Below are 17504 nucleotides of genomic sequence, written 5' to 3'. Positions count from 1 at the left end.
TCAATGAGCTAGCCAGACAGTCCACTATCAAGATGCACACGGTACGGCAGCGATGTTAGGGAATACAAGTAGACAATAGGACACTGAACGGCTCAAGAGAAGAGGGAGGAAAACCATAGAAAGATTGCGTATACTTTTCTTGCAGGCCGAACGCTGAGTTAAAACTCGTCCAATCCCGATAGATGGCGCCACTCTCTACATACCATGTATGCTCTCCTGATCCAGAGCGTGTTGGAAGGTGCTCTTGCAAAAATATCAGTATTGACGTCTCAGCCAGCAAACCAACAAGCCAGAGCCCACGCCAGCCGAATTAAACCTTCACGGTGAAGCTCAATGTCCCGACATGACGCTACGAGTACTCACATGACGCTGCAATTCTCCCGCATCGTCTCGAGGTATCCATTGTCGGCTTCCTCGTCCTCTTCCATCAGCGCGCCAGCTTTCCTCTTCATTCCTTTGACCGTCATACTCTGATCCCCGGCGCCATGCCACCATTTCATCACCTGCATGCCCTCGCCGTCGACGTCGACGCTATCGATCCTCCAGCGCCCGCCCGTGACCTCGACGGTCGTCTTGCCCGGTGGGAAGTGGAAGTCCGGCAGAAAGATTTCGGTGGGGACGGTTTCCTTCGTCGGAGCGTCGGACGTGAGGCTGAAGGTAAAGGTCACGCTCTTGAGGTCGAAGCCGTAGCTTTGTACAGAGCCGACGGTGGCGATGGGGGAAGGGCGCACCCAGGCTTCGGCGGCGCGGTAGCCGGTTGCATTGGTATTTGTGCTGGTGTTCGTGTTCGTGTTTGGCTCGGAGGGGTGAAGTTGGGATGTGGGAATCGGTCGAGCGGGTCGTTGTTGGATGGTGGGCGTTTTCAGCGCATCCTTGAGGTTTGAGGGGTCTATAGTAGTGGAATCGGAAAGAGTGGTACCCGTCCCGGCAGATCGTTGGCCTAGGGATGTGGTGGAGGGGTTGGCGGAGGGCAGCGCACAGAGGTCGGACGCGCTGGGCAGGAGGGGGTCATCGACGGAGACGATGGAGAGGTCTTCGCCGTTCCACTGATCGCCCCATTCGTGGTCGTTCTGCAATCGAGTGTTAACTTAAAAGGATACAGAGTAAACAGTGTGATCGGGGGTCAGAATCGAATACTTACCTGGACGACATATGTCCATAAGGTATAGCCTTGAGCGCCGGACCCTTCCAGGGCGAAGTGATTGGCGTCCAGAGCTGAGATCTGGCTCGAATAATCACCGGTTTTATAGGCGTATTTGTCGTCCATGTCGAACGGGATACCGATCTCGGTGAACATCGTCGGATGGTCGCCCAGATACTCCATGCCTTCTTCCCTGATTGCGCTGAGTTGATCACGCAGACACCTACGGATCGCTGCCTCGCCTAGACGGACGGCGAAGACAGGGCTCGAGTACTTGTGCCGGAGAATCCCAAAGACGTCCACATTGTAGTACTTGTTCCAGTGTTTCTGAAGGAGCGTGATGCCGTCGTAGTAATGGCTTGCAAATATCAGTCGGTCGTCGTCGTCTGGAGTGCCTTTTATGCTCGGTGGTATTTCCAGCACGGCCGACTGTACCAGAATCATGCAGTTCTTGTGAATTGAACGGATGGCGTCCCTGTACTTTCGATAATGTTGCATGTAATATAGGTTTGTGTATTTGATGTAGTCCAGCTTCTCACCAGACTTGGGTATCGAGGCGAAATAGTTCGGCTTGAGGAGCTGGTCTTGACTCGGGTCCCAGACACCGTTCTGCGCCCACAGGCATTCACCAAGCTTCCAGCCGGGATCTCGATTCCATCCGTACCTTGTGTCGTCGAAACTGGGCGAGAGCCATGCGGACACGCCTTCAGGGTCGACCAATTCTCTGCCGCTCTTGTATGGCCCGAACGTGTTGAAGTCGTAGACGTCCACCTCTGCAGCACGTCCCGAACCTGTCAGTATCGACTGCCAGGGAGATGGCATTGTGCCTTTCCTCATCCTCAATTCGTCAGGCAGGGCATTGAGATCCTCCCAGCCGATGAGTCCTCGGTGGGGTTCATTCATTGTTTCCCAGCCAATGATGCATTCGTCTTCCAGGCCTCCCGCGTCGTGTATTCGCTGTGCGAGACGAGCACAGGCCGCAATAAAGTGGTCGGTCAGATAGTCCTGGATGTTCTTGCCGTCGATGATCGCATTCGGTGCAAAGTCTCGGCCAGCATAAAACAATGTGAAGGTAGTCTCAGCTGCCAGACGAGTATAGTTCGTCGGCCACAGCATCTTGGGAAACTGTGCAGGATCCGGCCAAGTATTGTGAACCACAGCAGCTTGTGTCGCATTAAATGCCTCCGGGTTCAGCCCACAAGCGTACAGAGTCCACAGAGGTGCGCCGGAGCCGCCTGTGAATCTCGACCAGACATCCTGGTGGGGGTCCATGAAGATGTAAAGTCCATATGACTTTGCTATCCGCAGGATCTTGATGGTATGGTCGATGAAGTCCTCGTCGTACTTCCCGGGACCGGCGTGTTCCAGTGCCTCCCAGGTGAAGATATACCGGATGACATTGTAGCCCCATCTCTTTATCCTGCCGAAATGTACATGCGCCTCTTCCTCGGTGAAAGGTCGTCCAACGAAGGAAACATTTTCAGCGTCGTAAAACCCCTGGGTCTCGTGCGAAGGTTGCGGCGGGTGTCTGGGGAGTTTGCAATCGCCGGCAACATTGATGCCTCGAAATGTCACCTCCCGTCCGTCGGAGTCGCGAAATCTAACGCCATCAATTGTGAGCCCTGCGGTCGCCATTCCAAGGCAAGCTATTCAATGAGCCACCGGAACCATGCGGCAGGAATATGCACTAGGGCTGGCTCTCGTTTCGGCGTTTCATATACGATGACAGCGGTGCAAGCAGGATGAGACGTTGGCACTCAGGAGGAATGACATCGGAGTCTCTCAGAGAGGCGGTGGTGTTGAGTGAGAGTCGTTGTACTGTGTAGTGTTGAGAGAAGTCGGCCGTTGTTCTGCGTGCTGCATGCGCCGTTGATGATGCATCACCTACCTAACGAGGTAAATCGACAGCCACCTCACCTCCTTTGAACGAAGGGTGATCAGGGTGATGCCGGCCTGTCTCCCTGTCTCCCTGTCTCGCCTGTGCTCTCGCCCGGAGATCACCCGTACTGGCCAGTGGTGGCCCGAAGATGCCCATCGGGCCGACGAGCTCGATCGCCAAGGTGAGGATTGTGACAACGCCTATACACAGTAGTAAGTACTGTAGCCTTGTAGGTATCGTTCACTTGTCCCATGGAAATTTGAACCGTCTTAAGAAGGCAGCGCTGCAGAGTCCACGCTCTACAGCTAACTACGTCTTTATCAATGAGCTCGACCTGATTTTCACAACCTCTCGATACGGTGTCGGACGCTATGAATCTTTACTGGCATGTATTGGCCGTCATAACGCAGAGCTGCCGTGGTCGATCATCTAGCCCTTGCTCCCACTTGCGACCAGAGCCACCCACTTCCACACTACCGGTTCCGTTCCATACTTCTCCTGCAAGTAATCCACAATCGCTCGCGCCGCTGGCTGGCTGAACTTGTCGATTTCCTCCTTGGTCCAGAACTTCTGCAACATCATATCAAGCGAAAACGGCAGCATCGTTTCAACCTCCTCGACACTCATGGATGTCGTATTTTCCGCCGACACGGCCTCGATGGCTGTGTAACCGCATTCTGCCAAATGTGCTCTGCCCTCATCGACAGTGTCCCACCTCTCTGGTGTGCTAGAGAATGCGTACCGAAGCTGTTCGTCCGTCGGAAACGACGGCAGAGAGGAGTCCCTGGCCATGCCTGCGCGGTAGTCGGCAGACCAAGGCACTACCTGCCAGGAGCTGACGCCCAGGATCCCGCCTGGTCGGAGGATTCGATGGCACTCTTTGAGTCCAGCGAGGGGATTCGACAGCATCTGTGGGCCGAAGTTGAAAAAGATATGTGTAAAATGGTTGGCGGGAAAGGGGGTCTCCTAACATCTCGTCAGTGGTCACGCATGATCCCAAAGTCACGAGCTGCGAACCATGGCATCATTTGTTACAGCACTGGCATTGTTCCAGCCAGAAGCCTCGATCCGTTTCGTCATCTGTGCTATTGCCGGCTCAGATATATCCGCGCATGTGAGGTCGAGGCGAGCCCTGTCGTCCGACGACAATCGGGACATGATGTGAGACGAGACAACGCCCGACCCACATGCCTGATCAAGCACGACGAGCGGCGAGTCACCCGCAGGAGGGAACTTGGCTGTGCGAAGGACCCTGTCAGCGAATGGGCCCATGATATAGTCCGCCAGAGCAGCCATCTTTTCGTACACAGAGGGATCCATATTGTCAGGTAAGGGACGAGCGCGACAAGTCTGGAAGCTGGAAGCATGTTGAGTGGTCTCTGGGTATTATATTTGGTCAACATGCTCTCTGTTGTGTTGCGCTTGAACAGTCCCCTAGCGCACACGGACACATATCTGAAAACTCTCCGGTCTCTAGTTGGCGGTACCGAGCTGTGAGTCTGCCAGTACAAAATGTTTCCGAACAGACCATCGAGTCGCGTCGACACACGAGGAAAGTCAAAGGCTGTCCTCAAATACTGTCCTCAACTGCTGTTTGGATATTAGCGAAGCAAAAGAAGGATGACACCGGAACACTCCTACCAGGTCGGTTGTGGTTCTTCGCTTCCCCGAACATCTTTACCCTCGCCAGTTCCAATAAAGGCATTGGCGGCCAGCCTGATTGCGCGAACCATCTATTGGTCATTCTTTCCTGTCCAGCATATAACATGCTCACAGTGGCGCCATATCAATTGTAGTGCGCTTTATGGCTCAATACATTGTGTGGGTTCATGTGGCTCGTAACATTTTGGTCCTTGACGAGACACCAAGGGTGGGCCACACCATCACTTTTCTCTTGTGCTGGCGCTCTCGCACGGGATGAGTGTGTGGGTAGAGTTCTGCTCCCAGTGTAAAAACTCACCGCTTCAGGTCAAACTCGACTCAGTCGGTCGCTTTGTTGCTCGATCAAGTGCTCGTACTGGGGTTAGTGTGCAACATCATGTAGCACTTTCCGTCGCCAATCGATTTGGTCGACTCGAGTACCAAGGCACCATTGTCAAGCGAGAACATAACGGACTCGAAATGTAGAGCAAGAAAGAGTGCCACCTAAGTGTGTCCGTGGTGAGCCTCATGCAATGCACTCGGATGTACGCTTGCTGCACCGCACAGTAACCGATACGCACTCCGGTAGAGCATATGTGTCTGAAACCCATTTCGTCTGAACGTCATCCACGAATCTGTTTCTTCGCTCCCTTACACGGCTTTGTAAATGTCTTGTCAATCGATACATTATTCACATGATAAGGATGGCGTCTGGTAGAGAAAAGACAATGGCGGAAATCTGCCGCCAAAGGTGAGGCAAGAAGCGCGTTATGATGTCGTCCATCTGGAATTTTTTGGACTTTTCAACCCTTGCCTGCGCAAGTCCTACTTCCTTTTAACCACTCATCTTCTTATCTGAACTCGGTCCTCATTCCGGGTGGAAATGGCTTCTACCAAGGCCGCTTTAAAGGCGGTCAAGTCATCCCTTGATGGTGGCCAGTTCGCGAAAGCCGCGGAGCAAGCAGAAGACTTGCTGAAACAAGATGGCCAAAATCATACCGCATGTCTCTTCCTTGGTTTCGCACGAGAAAAGCTTGGGGACCTAGATGGTGCAGAGAAGGCTCTCCTCAGAGGCGCCGCTGCCAAGCCAGAAGACGTTCAAGCCTACAAGGGGCTGGTGACCTTGTATGAGAAGCAAGGTAGTGCCAAGCTGGATCAGTACCACGACGCAGCCTTCAAGCTGGCAGAAATCTATGCGCATTCGGAAGATAAGGCACAATGCCAAAATGTCATCGACAAGTACGAACTGTTCGCGAAGAAACACGGGAGCCGGGCACAATACCGACGCGCCCTGGAGCTCATTCTCCCAACGTCAAGTCTTTACTCAATCCTAGAAGGACGGGTTCTACAACCGAGTCTGACATACCTGCGCATCCTGGAATCGGCAGAAGCGGAAGAGAGGGAGTGGATAAACACACAAATCGGGGAGCGAAGAACACGCCTGGGCGCGAAGATCGACCAAGTCACCCGCCAAGTCAAGTGCGAAGCCATCAGCAAATTCCAAATCGAAGAGAAATATGCCGCTCTTATTGACTGGACTCGAGATGACGATGCTCGCCACGACCTTGAACAGAAGCTGTTGCAGCGCACCTACGACAATCTGCTCGTCTTGCCGCAGGATGCCAAAGCCAGCCAGCGCGACAAGATACTGAACATGGCTAATGGCATGGTCATCATCAAGCATCCCTTCCCATTGGCCTGGAAGATTGCGCTGGAATGGGTAGATGCTGAAGACATACAAGAATGGGACGTCAACATCTTTCGCGAGTACATCGGCTATTTCCCAGATGATGGTCTGAGTAAAGTACTCCGAGGCTTCCTCGACAGCAATGCCTCCCCGTTCCCACATCCGGAATTTGAGGAGAAGGAAGGAGAAGAGAGGCCACAAAGACTCAGTGAAGCTGATCAACTCATCCTGATGACCGAGGGCCTCGAGGACTGTCCAGCCTCGCTTCTCGGTCAACGAATCATGGCACACGTGTACCTGCATTTGAAGGAATGGCAGGGCACTGTTGATGCGGCCCGGAAAGCTCAGAAGCTGCACTCGGATGCTCAACAACGTTACGCCGTCAATCTCGGCAACAGCCTCGATGGCGTCAACCTCATTCTTGCCAACGCTCTTATCACCTTTCAGTCGCCTCGCTATCACCCAGAAGCCAAGGACCTTTTCCTAGCCATCCTAGATCGCAAACCTAAGCTGACCCCAGCTCTACTGGGCATTGGCCTGATTTACGAAGAAGACGAAGATTATGCCCAAGCTGTCAAGTTCTTCGACCAAGCGGCCGAGCGCGATCCCGCTAATATCAGGATCAAGCTCGAGCTGGCCTGGTGTCGAGCCCACAATGGCCAACTTCAACAAGGGCTTGACGAACTGAAAGCCGTTCTGTCAGTCCTTGAAGCCGAAAAGCCGCAAAACCAGGACTACCCTATGAAGTCAGTCACGCTCTATCGGATTGCCTATAGCCTCTGGCAACTCAACCCATCCGCATCGGCTCGAAAGGACAAATCGGGAGCCTACCAATACCTCATTGCCTCGATCAAAGCGAATCCTAGCTATGCGCCTGCATACACCCTGCTGGGCGTCTACTTCCAAGACTACGGCAAGTCTAAAGCTCGCGCGCGGGTCGCTCTGCAGAAAGCATTTGAACTTTCCACCTCCGAACTCGAAGCTGCACACCGGTTGGCGCGAGCGTTCGCCGAGAGCAGCGAATGGGACCTGGTCGAACTCGTGGCGCAGCGCGTGGTAAACTCGGGGAAGGCACGTCCAGCCCCTGGGAGTAAGAAAAAGGCACACAGTTGGCCATACGCCGCGCTCGGGGTCGTCCAGACGAACAAGCAGCATTACTCTCAGGCCATTGTTTCCTTTCAGCATGCGTTGAGAATATCCCCAGACGACTATTACTCCTGGGTGGGGCTGGGCGAGAGCTATCACAATGCGGGTCGACATATTGCTGCTACGCGAGCGTTTGCAAAGGCGGAGAGTATTCAGCATGGCTTGCCGGCCCAGGAGACTTGGTTTGCGAAATACATGCTCGCTAACGTCCAGCGGGAGATGGGCTCCTTCGACGAGGCCGTCACTGCATACAATGATGTGCTTAGCCTCAAGCCGGGCGAGTTCGGCGTACTGATTGCACTCCTCCAGACGATTTCAGAAAGCGCCTGGGCAAAAGTTGCGTTGGGCATGTTTGGAGAGGCTGCGAATCTTGCGTCGAACGCGATTGAAGTGGCTTCGCAGATTTCGAAACAACGAACAGACGTGTTCAACTTGTGGAAGTCGGTAGGCGATGCATGTTCCGTACTCGGCCATGTCAAGCTGTACGCCAGGACTACCAATATGAGCACGGTTCTGGAACTGTTACAGACACCGCCGAACAGTGAGGTCAGCAATCTTTCGGAGACCGATAAGGTTAACATGGACTCGCTCGCGTCTGTTGGGGCAGAAAGTGCTTCAGATAAAGCCGACCAATATCTTCTCGCCTCCATACTGGCACATAAACGGGCAATTCATGCCTCAACAGCTGACCAACACGCCCAAGCAGTCGCATGGTACAACCTGGGCTGGGCTGAACATGAAGCCTACATTTCCGGGGGTGCATTTCTGAATATCGGAGGCAAGAAACCACGTCGCTTCCTCAAAGCGGCCATGAAATGCTTCAAACGAGCCATTGAGCTCGAAGCAGGCAATTCGGAGTTCTGGAACGCACTGGGAGTGGTCACCATGACGCTATCGCCGAAAGTCTCGCAGCATTCGTTCGTGCGAAGTCTTCATTTGAATGACCATAGCGCACGCACCTGGACGAATTTGGGTGTGCTGTATCTGGTCAACAACGACCATCAACTCGCCAACGAGGCGTTTACGCGAGCACAGTCTGAAGACCCCGAGTACCCAGACGCATGGATTGGACAGGGACTTTTGGCAACACTGTTCGGAAGTCTTGGTGAAGCCAGAGGACTATTTACGCATGCCTTTGAAATTGCAGACTCATCTGTTTTGCCGGCCGAACGCCACTATGCGCTCTCGGCGTTCGATCATGTGTCGAGCCATCCATCGAGGTCGCAGGAAGTGAGTGCCCTGTTGCAACCACTGTTCGCCATGCGCCAGTTCCACGCCCAGGAGCCTTCGGATATGATTGCGACTCATCTCATGGCATTGTTTGCTGAGCGAGTCGGCGATCATGACACAAGTGTCGATGCCCTACAAGAAGTCTGCGATGCCGCCGAAGCCGAGTACGAGAAGACCGAGTCGAATGAATATCTTGTCAGATTCGCACAAGCCAAAGCAGATCTGGCTCGTGCGCAGCTCGCTTGCGGGAAATACGCAGACGCGGTGTCAAACGCAGAAACAGCCATCGATCTCTCGGGCGAAGCGGATGACCTTGGCCCTGCATATGCTGATATCCGACGGAAATGGCGCCTTTCAGCACATATTACGGCTGGCCTGACACACAGTCATCTCAAGCAGATCGAAAGCTCCGTCAAAATGTTCGAAGTGGCCATGCACGAGTCTAGCAGAGAACCGGACGTTGTATGCATGCTCGCCCAGGTGTTATGGGCCAAAGGCGGAGAGGCAGAGAAAGACGCGGCGAGAACGCAACTCTTCGGTGTGATTGAGGACCACCCGAAGCATGTCCAGGCCGCTGCTCTGCTGGCAGTCATTGGCTTGATGGATAACGACGAAGATGTGCTAGAAGCCGTGGAAGAAGATCTCAAAGGCCTGAGACGAGATGACGAAGTTAGTGTGCTCGACAAGATCCGGGTCAGCAAAGTGCTCGCAGGCCTCGTTGGATGCCGACCACGACGAGCAGGTGCGGATGAGATCGATCAGGTGGCTATGGCTGCGGATGCTCTTAATGGGATCATGCTCGCACCGGGGCAACCACAGGGCTGGCTCGAACTGGCGCAGGCTGTTGGGAGGGATGATGCTGCCTATGCGGCAGAGATGGCAGTCCTCAATGCCGAGAGACAGATTCCTCCCGGTGGAGATCTCACGGCGGAAGATCTGGCTACAGCGTATGAAGGAACGGGCGAGACAGAGAATATCCTCAAGGCAACGATGCTTGCGCCTTGGAGAGTTGACCTTGAGTCCGAGATTTCGTGAGCATACACTATGTATGTACTGCATGTAACGATGACTGATGGGTGAGCTGACGATGGGACCACGGAACGGGTGTGAGCCGCCATCACTAAGTAGTAGTCATCGTTGCTGAGTCTGCAATCGCATCGAGCTGGACAGCGTATCGTAGATACTGTAGTACTTACGGAGTACTAGAACCGTACGTGATGCCACCGCCTGATGCGTCGTCTCTTTCCAGTCTTCGGGACATCGAGTGCTAAAAGTACACAAGTCTTTTTGTCCTTGGTCCGCTTACGGGAGACCTTTTCTTCTTGGGCATCTCATCCACCCGCAGCAACACCATTTGCATTCGCATTCGCACGCGAACTCGAATCTGAATTCTCCTCCGCCAACAAGGCAACCAGCCTCCCCTTCCGGCCCTCCCTCCATTTCTTATCCCAAGCCTCGACTTTCCCTCCCATCACCAAACAATTCTCCGGCGCCAACATGATCATCCCTCGACGGACCACCGTCCCAGGCTGTAGTAACAGCTTGCACCCGATGAACATTCCCGGATCGTCCGCGCTGACGCCGCTGCTAGAAGTTCCAGTTCCAGTACCAGCAGGAGGAGGAAGCTTGGCCCCCGCGCTCACGCTCACCCCGAGTTTGGGCACCTTGTCGACTTCCAAGGCAAACATGCGCGTACCCTTTGCATCTTGGACCACCAGCTTGTGAGGCCCGGACGTTAACTTCAACTTCGTCGGCGGGTTTGTAGAGGTGGTGGTGGTGGTGGCAGTGGCAGTGGCAGTGGCAGTGGCGGCATTGTTGCTGTTAGTAGTGGTAGTGGTACTGGTAGCGACGCCAGCACCGTCCTCATCCTCCCCATCATGATCGACACGCACACTCCTGATGACTTCGCGGCCGCGAATCTCCTCGCCGCGCTCGACGCGTTCGATCGCCTCGATCTGGCTGAACTTGCTGCTCCCCACGTCGTGCACGTCCAGCACCTGCACGATGACGTGGTCTTGAAGGCGTCGGTCGCGGATCGTCACGTCGCTCGCGTCCTCGGGGAATGTCGCAGCGCTGTTGGGGGAGATTGACGTCGTGATGTCGCTGGCTAGGATGCGGAAGTGGGCTGTCGAGATCAGGGCCGGGAGAGGCGGCGGGTTAGGCCCGCGGGAGGTGAGGAAGTCGTTTAGCCATTGCGCGTCGACGGGGATGTGATGTCGCGATTGGAGGGCTGAAGAGACCTGGGCGTGTAGAGGGTGGAGGGCGGGTGGCATTCCAGGAGAGAACTCAGAATGAACTGGATGTACCGTACTCCGTATGTCGACTATGTACAGTATGCACGAAGCAGCATTTGCTACTAGTACGAACAGTACCGTACCACAGTACAGTACACTAAGAGTGTATGATGCGGATGGGAGGGCGAGATTGAGTGTGGGTGTAAAGGGAGTGAGTGTGTGATGAGTTCAAGTTCAATTATTGATTAGTGAGTGAGCGAATGTGAAGTTAGTAAACTTGAACTTCTGTATGTGAATACTAGTGGAAGTTGCTCTGGTTATAGTGCGTACTACGTAAAGTTAGTACTTTACTGTAGTCCGTACTTAATCTATAGTGGGAAAGAATTCTATTGAAAAAGCCCTACGAGTCGTCAACTCGTTAAAACTGAAAGTTCTATAAATTTGGATCTAGATTACTAAGTACTAAGTAGTTCTAGTACTAACTACTCCTAGGGTATAATCAAATATTACACTCTAAGGACTGTATATTACTAAGTACTAAGTAAGTACTTCACGCTAACCTAATTAAGTGAAATTTATACTGCCTTCTAAGTTCAACACCAGCTCGACATCAGCTCGATCTCAGTGCGATCTCAATTCGATCCCAGCTCGATCCCAGCTCGACACTAGTTTAATACTGTATACTAGTAAGTAGCAGTACTATATATACTTTGTACAGTTTATGCAGACTGGTATAGAAGGCCCCTTCTAGGAGTATAAGTAAGTACCAGTACTGTGAGTACTTAGTAAGTACTAAATGTACTTCCCTAAGTATGTACATTATCGACGTTACAGTCCATATTAAATCTAGATATTAGCTAGGCCCAGTATATACTTCGTACTGTATACACATTGTACCTGGTCCTACTACCCAACTAGCTGTATACACTCAATCGGCTTCCCCAGCATGTCAGACTGAATAGCCAAAGCAACAAACCGAGACCACCAACGAGCCTGGGGCGCGGTTCCACCAAACATCCACAACCCAGGAGCTATACACAAAGATGTTTGTCAGCTTTCCCAAAAACTTGAACTTCGCACGAAAGCGACTCGCGTAAAGGGACGAATCTCCAAGTTGTAAAGACTCAGGACATACCTGCAGGTTTCATGATATTGCGCACCTCTCCCTCTTCGTCCAGGCCCCAGAATTCACCCAACTGCGAGGCAAAATCTCGTCCAACGATTTCGCCGACCTGGTTGCGATAGTCGTGATCCTGTCCCGTGGCAATGACCACGACATCCGCTCGGAGTTCGCTTCCATCCTGGAATTTCAGGCCGTGAGGTGTGAAGTTGGTGATCGGAACGCCGGATTTGACTTTAATCTCGCCGCGGACGATGTGAGCGGAGGCGCCGATGTCGACGTAATACCCACCGTAGCGCATGAGGATGTTGTCCATGAGGGGAGTGGTGCGGTCGACGCGAAAGCCGGCCCGCTCGAGGGCGTCGAACCGATAGGATTCAGCCGCGGTCGCGGCGTCGTACTGGATCTTGACGATGTCGCGGGAGATTTTGTTGGGGACGCCCGCGCTCATGGCGTCCGCGATTGCTGTTGGGATGTCGTTGTTGAAGAGGCCTTTTTGCAGAGCCGTTAGCGAAACCAGGAACGGACAAGCGGGTCAGGAACGAGTATCTGAACGACAATCTTAATGTATTTCGTACCTGATTGCCCCTTGATCACCCACTCGATCGGGTAGACGCATGTCTTGTTCCTCTGGATCATGTGCACGGACCGGAGGCCCGCCCTGTACATGTCTTCGGCGATATCGTGGGCCATGGTACCGGAGCCGATGACAATGCCGTCCTTGGTTACCCAGTCGCGACTATGTTTGTAGGCTCCCGAGTGCATGAGGATGCCCTGGTACTGGTCTGTTCCGGGAATCTTGGGGTCATTGTCCACACCAAAACCCGCGCCGACCGAGATGATGAGATGCCGGCAGTGTAGCCTGCGCTTCTCTTGCCCTTTAAGCGTGACATTTAGCGTCCAGGTTCGGCTTTCTGGTTCCCACGTTGCGCCCGTGGTCTCGGCATTTGTCCACAAGTTGATACCGTACTTTTTCACGTAGTTTTCGAACCCTTCTGCCACGATCTTGCCAGGGAGCAATATCGGATCGTCGGCTTTCCATGTGCGCGCGAATGGAAGGTTGTTATATTCTCGGACGGTGTGCTGTCTCACCGTCTCGTAACGTCCGATCCAGTTCTTCCCTAAAGAGGGGCGTTTCTCCAGGAGCACGTACCTCAAGCCCAGGGCGTCGAGCCTGCCAGCCACGGAAAGGCCACATTGACCTGCTCCAATCACCACGACGTCGAAGTCGTGGTCAATATCCGAGTGCTTCTCGTGGGCATGGTCGCCGTCGGCCTCACCGTTGGTGTGACCGTTAGCGTGACCGTTAGCATGACCGTTGGCCTGATCTCTGGCCTCACCATTGATAAGAGCATTCTCCACCGTGCGAGGGACGTCGGGATGCCCGTGATCCACAAAATTCTCCAAGATAGTCACAAGCATCCAGATCACCCAGTTTCCGTCCTTGTCGGGGACGAAGGAGGCGGCACCGGTGCATTTACCCACAAGTCCACCCTCTGGCTTGGTGGTGAACTCGAATGGAACGTCAATCCACGAGCTGGTGGGCACGGGTCTCATGACACGTCCAGCCTTGGTCTTGATATTGGAAAGCTGGAGTGACTTGGCTCGACTGTTCCACACCTCGACTATCTTTTCATTGCTGTAGAACGTTCGTACTTGACCCGTGAGTGCCAGGTGGTCCCTCCAGAGCGCCGTCGTCTGCAGGGCACTCTGATCGAGACTTCCGGTCTCTAAGGTCCGTTGAGCCAACTCTTGAACCGATTCGACGTTGACATCTTGCGGGACCAGATCGGAAGGCAAGCTGCCTTGAAGGCTGTCTAGGTTAAACCCTGGTTTCATGACAAGCAGCGTGAGAATGCGAGGCCTTGTCGATGCTAGATCAAGCCAACCCTTTCTCTGGGCAACGATTCCTTGGAGCAATCCAATAGTCAATGATGCGCGCGACTTGGTGAATACTGACTGCTCCGGGCCACAGACCGAGTAGAGGGCCGGCTCTACTTACATACCACATTACCGGCACCCTGTTCGCATGCGAGGAGTCACGGGGGCCTGACGGTTCGGCAGTCGTCACCAACGTCCCATACGGACAGATGGGGGAAATGTGGAGAGAGTACATTTTGCGGAGTCACCTATCAGTTGTCGATTCACCCCATCCATAAATGGTTGCATTTGTGAGTTCTCGCCTAAGCTGAGAGACGGAGTACCGAGTGGATGCCGAGATGTGCTGGGTGCCGAACCCGAGGCCTGATGCGGAGAAAGAAGTCCAGAAAATGTAGTGGTGGACTGGGAGGAAGGAAATACGCTCACGAGGAGAGTGATAGCTCCGATCATGGCACAGTGGAGTCGGAGGAGCTAATCTCGTGGGACTAACGGAATGTGGTATGATATACGTGACGCCGCTTACTGTGAGTTATCTGCGAGACTTCTTCCGGCCGAAGCAAGTTGTCGGCTGTGATTTGCATGCTTCATGGGGTGTCCGAGTGTTTCCGTCAACCCGCCGGGAGGACATGCGAGCATTTGGCGTGTATTCGGGCGCAATGTGATCGTTGTCTTTCTGCCTCTTCATGGTCGTCATGGTGCGTTGTGTGTGTCTCCGATAATATTAGTAGATTTGGGTGTATAAAGGCACAGGCAGTCAAAATACCTGATCCTTGACATCACTCTATCGCCAACCTGTTTAGACGTTGTACAGTGTCTTTCGTCCGGAGAGGAAGCATGGTAGGCGGAGAGACCATGTTTGCGTGGTAAACGCCCGAGTTTGATCCAGCCGGGCTGTCTGACCTGTAGAGGCCTTGAAGTTGGTCGCAGGGCCGTAGGTGTATGCCCTGAACCATGGGAACAGCTCTTCGGGTAGCTGCTACATACGGCGCGTCTGATCCGCGCGCATCTTCCGGGACGTGAGTTGGAGAGCAAGGAGCACGGAAATGTTTCGTTTTCGACTAAGCCAGAAGCCGAGGTATGCTTGTCAACCAAGGGTAAACGGCTTGGACCTATTGCGGCGTGCGCCGCCGTGAAGTTTTATCGTGGGCACAGTAGGCTGTAGCTGAGGGTACCGTAGCTTCAGAGTTCACGCCAAGAGTGATAAAGAGTGTAATATCGGAGGGAGGCTATGGAAGATCTGCCTTCCACGCTGGCACTGCCGCTCCGTTTAAATCCATTAGGCAGGGGAAAGTCCTTCCAGGTACCTGGCGCCCGGATTGGGCGCGGTCAGCAGCAACTTAGCCGTTGGAGGGTCCCAGGCTGCCCAACGGCACCGAAGGTCGACGCACATTAGTAAACTGTAAGGAAACGGTTGAGGACTTGGTCCGCGATACGGTCGACCAGGAAGCTGGAGTGGAGAAATGGAGCCCCTTAGATCATCGAGTTGCTCGAAGTAATCTGTCGCCATAGATGTACAGACCCGCTCTCTTGTCTCAGAAATGCATCAAGCCGCCGTCAAGTGCCTTTCAGTAGCCTGTCCCCGGTCCAGCCTGAACATCAATCTGTCTTGGTTGCGCGTACGGAGCAATGCCGAATCCCAGTGGGTTGCTCTCCAGTGATCCGAATTCCATCTTCTTCCATGCATTCTGGATCTTCTTTGCACTTCGCAAGAATTCTTGCCTGACGGCGGCATAACCGGAATATGCGAGCTTGCCGTCCCGTTTTGCAAACTTGCCATTGACAACAACGTCCGAGATGTCGCCGACGTTTGAGTGCAAGATGACTGCGGCGATAGGATCATCCCAGCCAAGCAGATTGGGGGATGACCCATCAAAGACCACGAGGTCCGCTTTCGCCCCCACCGCGATGATGCCTATGTCAGGCCGCCGTAGAGCAAGTGCGCCGTTTCGTGTAATCAGGAGAAACGCCTGCTCTACAGACATCGGATTGGTGTACGGGATTTCTAGATCTTCCTCGAGTGTCAATCTAAAGCTGTCTGCGCGGAGTGCCTGGAGCCATAGGCGTGCTTGACCAACCATATCACCCGAAAAGGTGAAATGTGTATCTACACCGAGACTTGCTTGATCTTGGATATGCCTCACTTGGGTATGTAAATGGCCGTAATGAAATTCAGATTCCGGCGTGGTCGAGATGTACTGCTTTGTTTCGCGGAGGAGCTGCATGTCGATGGTGCTGATGAAGCCTGCGTGGGATAAGACGACTGGCGTAGAGGTATTCAGGGCTCCATAGCGCTCTAGCAACTGGGGTGAATTATCGACTACATATTCTCGTCAGTATGTGCGATGGTATACAAGGAGAAAAGTTGCACTCACTGCCCCACGGCCCATTCGCATAGTGCGCAGTCACGACCGATAGGTTCTGAGATCTTTGAGAAACAGCTCGATCAGTACTCTGCGTCTGCACGGCGCGGGAATCGTTTGGACAAACCGAACTAGTCCCCAAAAGGAGCGAACCTCCTCCTCAGACGCCTGAGCGAACCTATCATACGCGAGTCCCAGGGAAACAACGTCGTTGTTTTGCAGACGCGTATCGTTGACAAGCGAGAGTAGTTTGGCTTTTTGATCCTCGATGGAGTAGCCATTGATGAGGCTGAGGTCATGGATGGCCGGGGCGAAAAAGGTGCGGATGCCGCTATCCAGTGTGGCATTCAAAGCAGCATCCAAGGCGTCATTGGAGAAGTCGCCGTGGGCGTGGTCCAGGACTGTTGTGGTACCGGCGTGGAGCAATTCCAATGAGCCGGCTAGCTGGCCCAGGTAAATGTCATTGGGCTCAAATGTATTTCCTGCGGGACTAAACTGCACCGCGTGGTTAGCCTGCCGGCATCTGTGACGCGACAATAGTGACCAGGTTGGGGACCGGGCGACACTCACCTCGCCGTACCTTTGCACATACTCAGCAAGAGTGGTGTTTGAGGCGAGAGTCTTGAATGCTGTTTGCCAAAGATGGTGATGTGTGTTGATGAATCCTGGGCTGATAATCTTCCCGGTTACATCAACATATTCCGTTGATTTGGGCAGATCAGAGGGCACACTGTTTTCGAACAACCCTGCCACACGATCGTTTCGAACCAGGAGAGATGAATTGCGCAGCACGGAGATTTTATTTGAGCTCTCGTTGAAGGCTATGATGGTCGCTCCATGGAACAGGAAGGAGGAATTTTGCGCGATGGTAGAGGATGCAAAACAGGCTATCAGAAGAGCCAGGAACGTCGATTGCACGAACATCCTGGTGGAAATGAATCACTCCTGCCCGCCGTCTGAGAGATGAAGAACCTTGGATCTCCATGTCCGTTCGTGGGCGAGCAACCTCTGCCCTTATAGTGAGTGGTCTGATGGTGTTCGAACACCTACTGCATTGATGCACTGGGGCGCAAGGACGACGATGAGGACGGGCCATTTCTGCATCTCGGTCGAGAACAGCAAGAGATCGGAGCCTCGCTGTCCGAAGTTGACCGAGCTTATTCATGAACTCCGATTCAACTCATT

At 53.5% G+C, this 17504-nt stretch overlaps 6 protein-coding genes across 6 annotated transcripts; 1 reads left to right on the top strand and 5 right to left on the bottom strand.

Moving 5' to 3' along the window:
• Window positions 1-359: 359 nt before the first annotated feature.
• On the bottom strand, window positions 360-2776 carry G647_04465 (uncharacterized protein; the record flags this gene model as incomplete). The annotated part of the gene is made up of 2 exons (XM_008728808.1): window positions 360-1070; window positions 1142-2776. The coding sequence occupies 2 exons, from the start codon at window positions 2774-2776 to the stop codon at window positions 360-362; spliced, it is 2346 nt and encodes a 781-aa protein (XP_008727030.1).
• Window positions 2777-3449: 673 nt separating this feature from the next.
• Window positions 3450-4340, bottom strand: G647_04464 (uncharacterized protein; the record flags this gene model as incomplete). The annotated part of the gene is made up of 2 exons (XM_008728807.1): window positions 3450-3986; window positions 4038-4340. 2 exons carry the CDS (start codon window positions 4338-4340, stop codon window positions 3450-3452), a joined length of 840 nt encoding a protein of 279 aa, XP_008727029.1.
• A 1204-nt stretch (window positions 4341-5544) lies between these two features.
• On the top strand, window positions 5545-9759 carry G647_04463 (uncharacterized protein; the record flags this gene model as incomplete). The annotated part of the gene is made up of 1 exon (XM_008728806.1): window positions 5545-9759. One exon carries the CDS (start codon window positions 5545-5547, stop codon window positions 9757-9759), a length of 4215 nt encoding a protein of 1404 aa, XP_008727028.1.
• A 296-nt stretch (window positions 9760-10055) lies between these two features.
• On the bottom strand, window positions 10056-10997 carry G647_04462 (uncharacterized protein; the record flags this gene model as incomplete). The annotated part of the gene is made up of 1 exon (XM_008728805.1): window positions 10056-10997. The coding sequence occupies one exon, from the start codon at window positions 10995-10997 to the stop codon at window positions 10056-10058; it is 942 nt and encodes a 313-aa protein (XP_008727027.1).
• Window positions 10998-11864: 867 nt separating this feature from the next.
• On the bottom strand, window positions 11865-13917 carry G647_04461 (uncharacterized protein; the record flags this gene model as incomplete). Its single annotated transcript, XM_008728804.1, has 3 exons — window positions 11865-11989; window positions 12094-12570; window positions 12657-13917. The coding sequence occupies 3 exons, from the start codon at window positions 13915-13917 to the stop codon at window positions 11865-11867; spliced, it is 1863 nt and encodes a 620-aa protein (XP_008727026.1).
• A 1607-nt stretch (window positions 13918-15524) lies between these two features.
• Window positions 15525-17243, bottom strand: G647_04460 (uncharacterized protein; the record flags this gene model as incomplete). Its single annotated transcript, XM_008728803.1, has 4 exons — window positions 15525-16276; window positions 16332-16384; window positions 16447-16814; window positions 16890-17243. The coding sequence occupies 4 exons, from the start codon at window positions 17241-17243 to the stop codon at window positions 15525-15527; spliced, it is 1527 nt and encodes a 508-aa protein (XP_008727025.1).
• Between the last annotated feature and the right edge of the window lie 261 nt (window positions 17244-17504).

This window comes from Cladophialophora carrionii (assembly GCF_000365165.1).
Source record: "Cladophialophora carrionii CBS 160.54 unplaced genomic scaffold supercont1.3, whole genome shotgun sequence".
NCBI classification, from domain to species: domain Eukaryota; kingdom Fungi; phylum Ascomycota; class Eurotiomycetes; order Chaetothyriales; family Herpotrichiellaceae; genus Cladophialophora; species Cladophialophora carrionii.
Note: the sequence above shows the minus strand (reverse complement) of the source record. Positions and strands in the feature narration are given on the sequence as shown.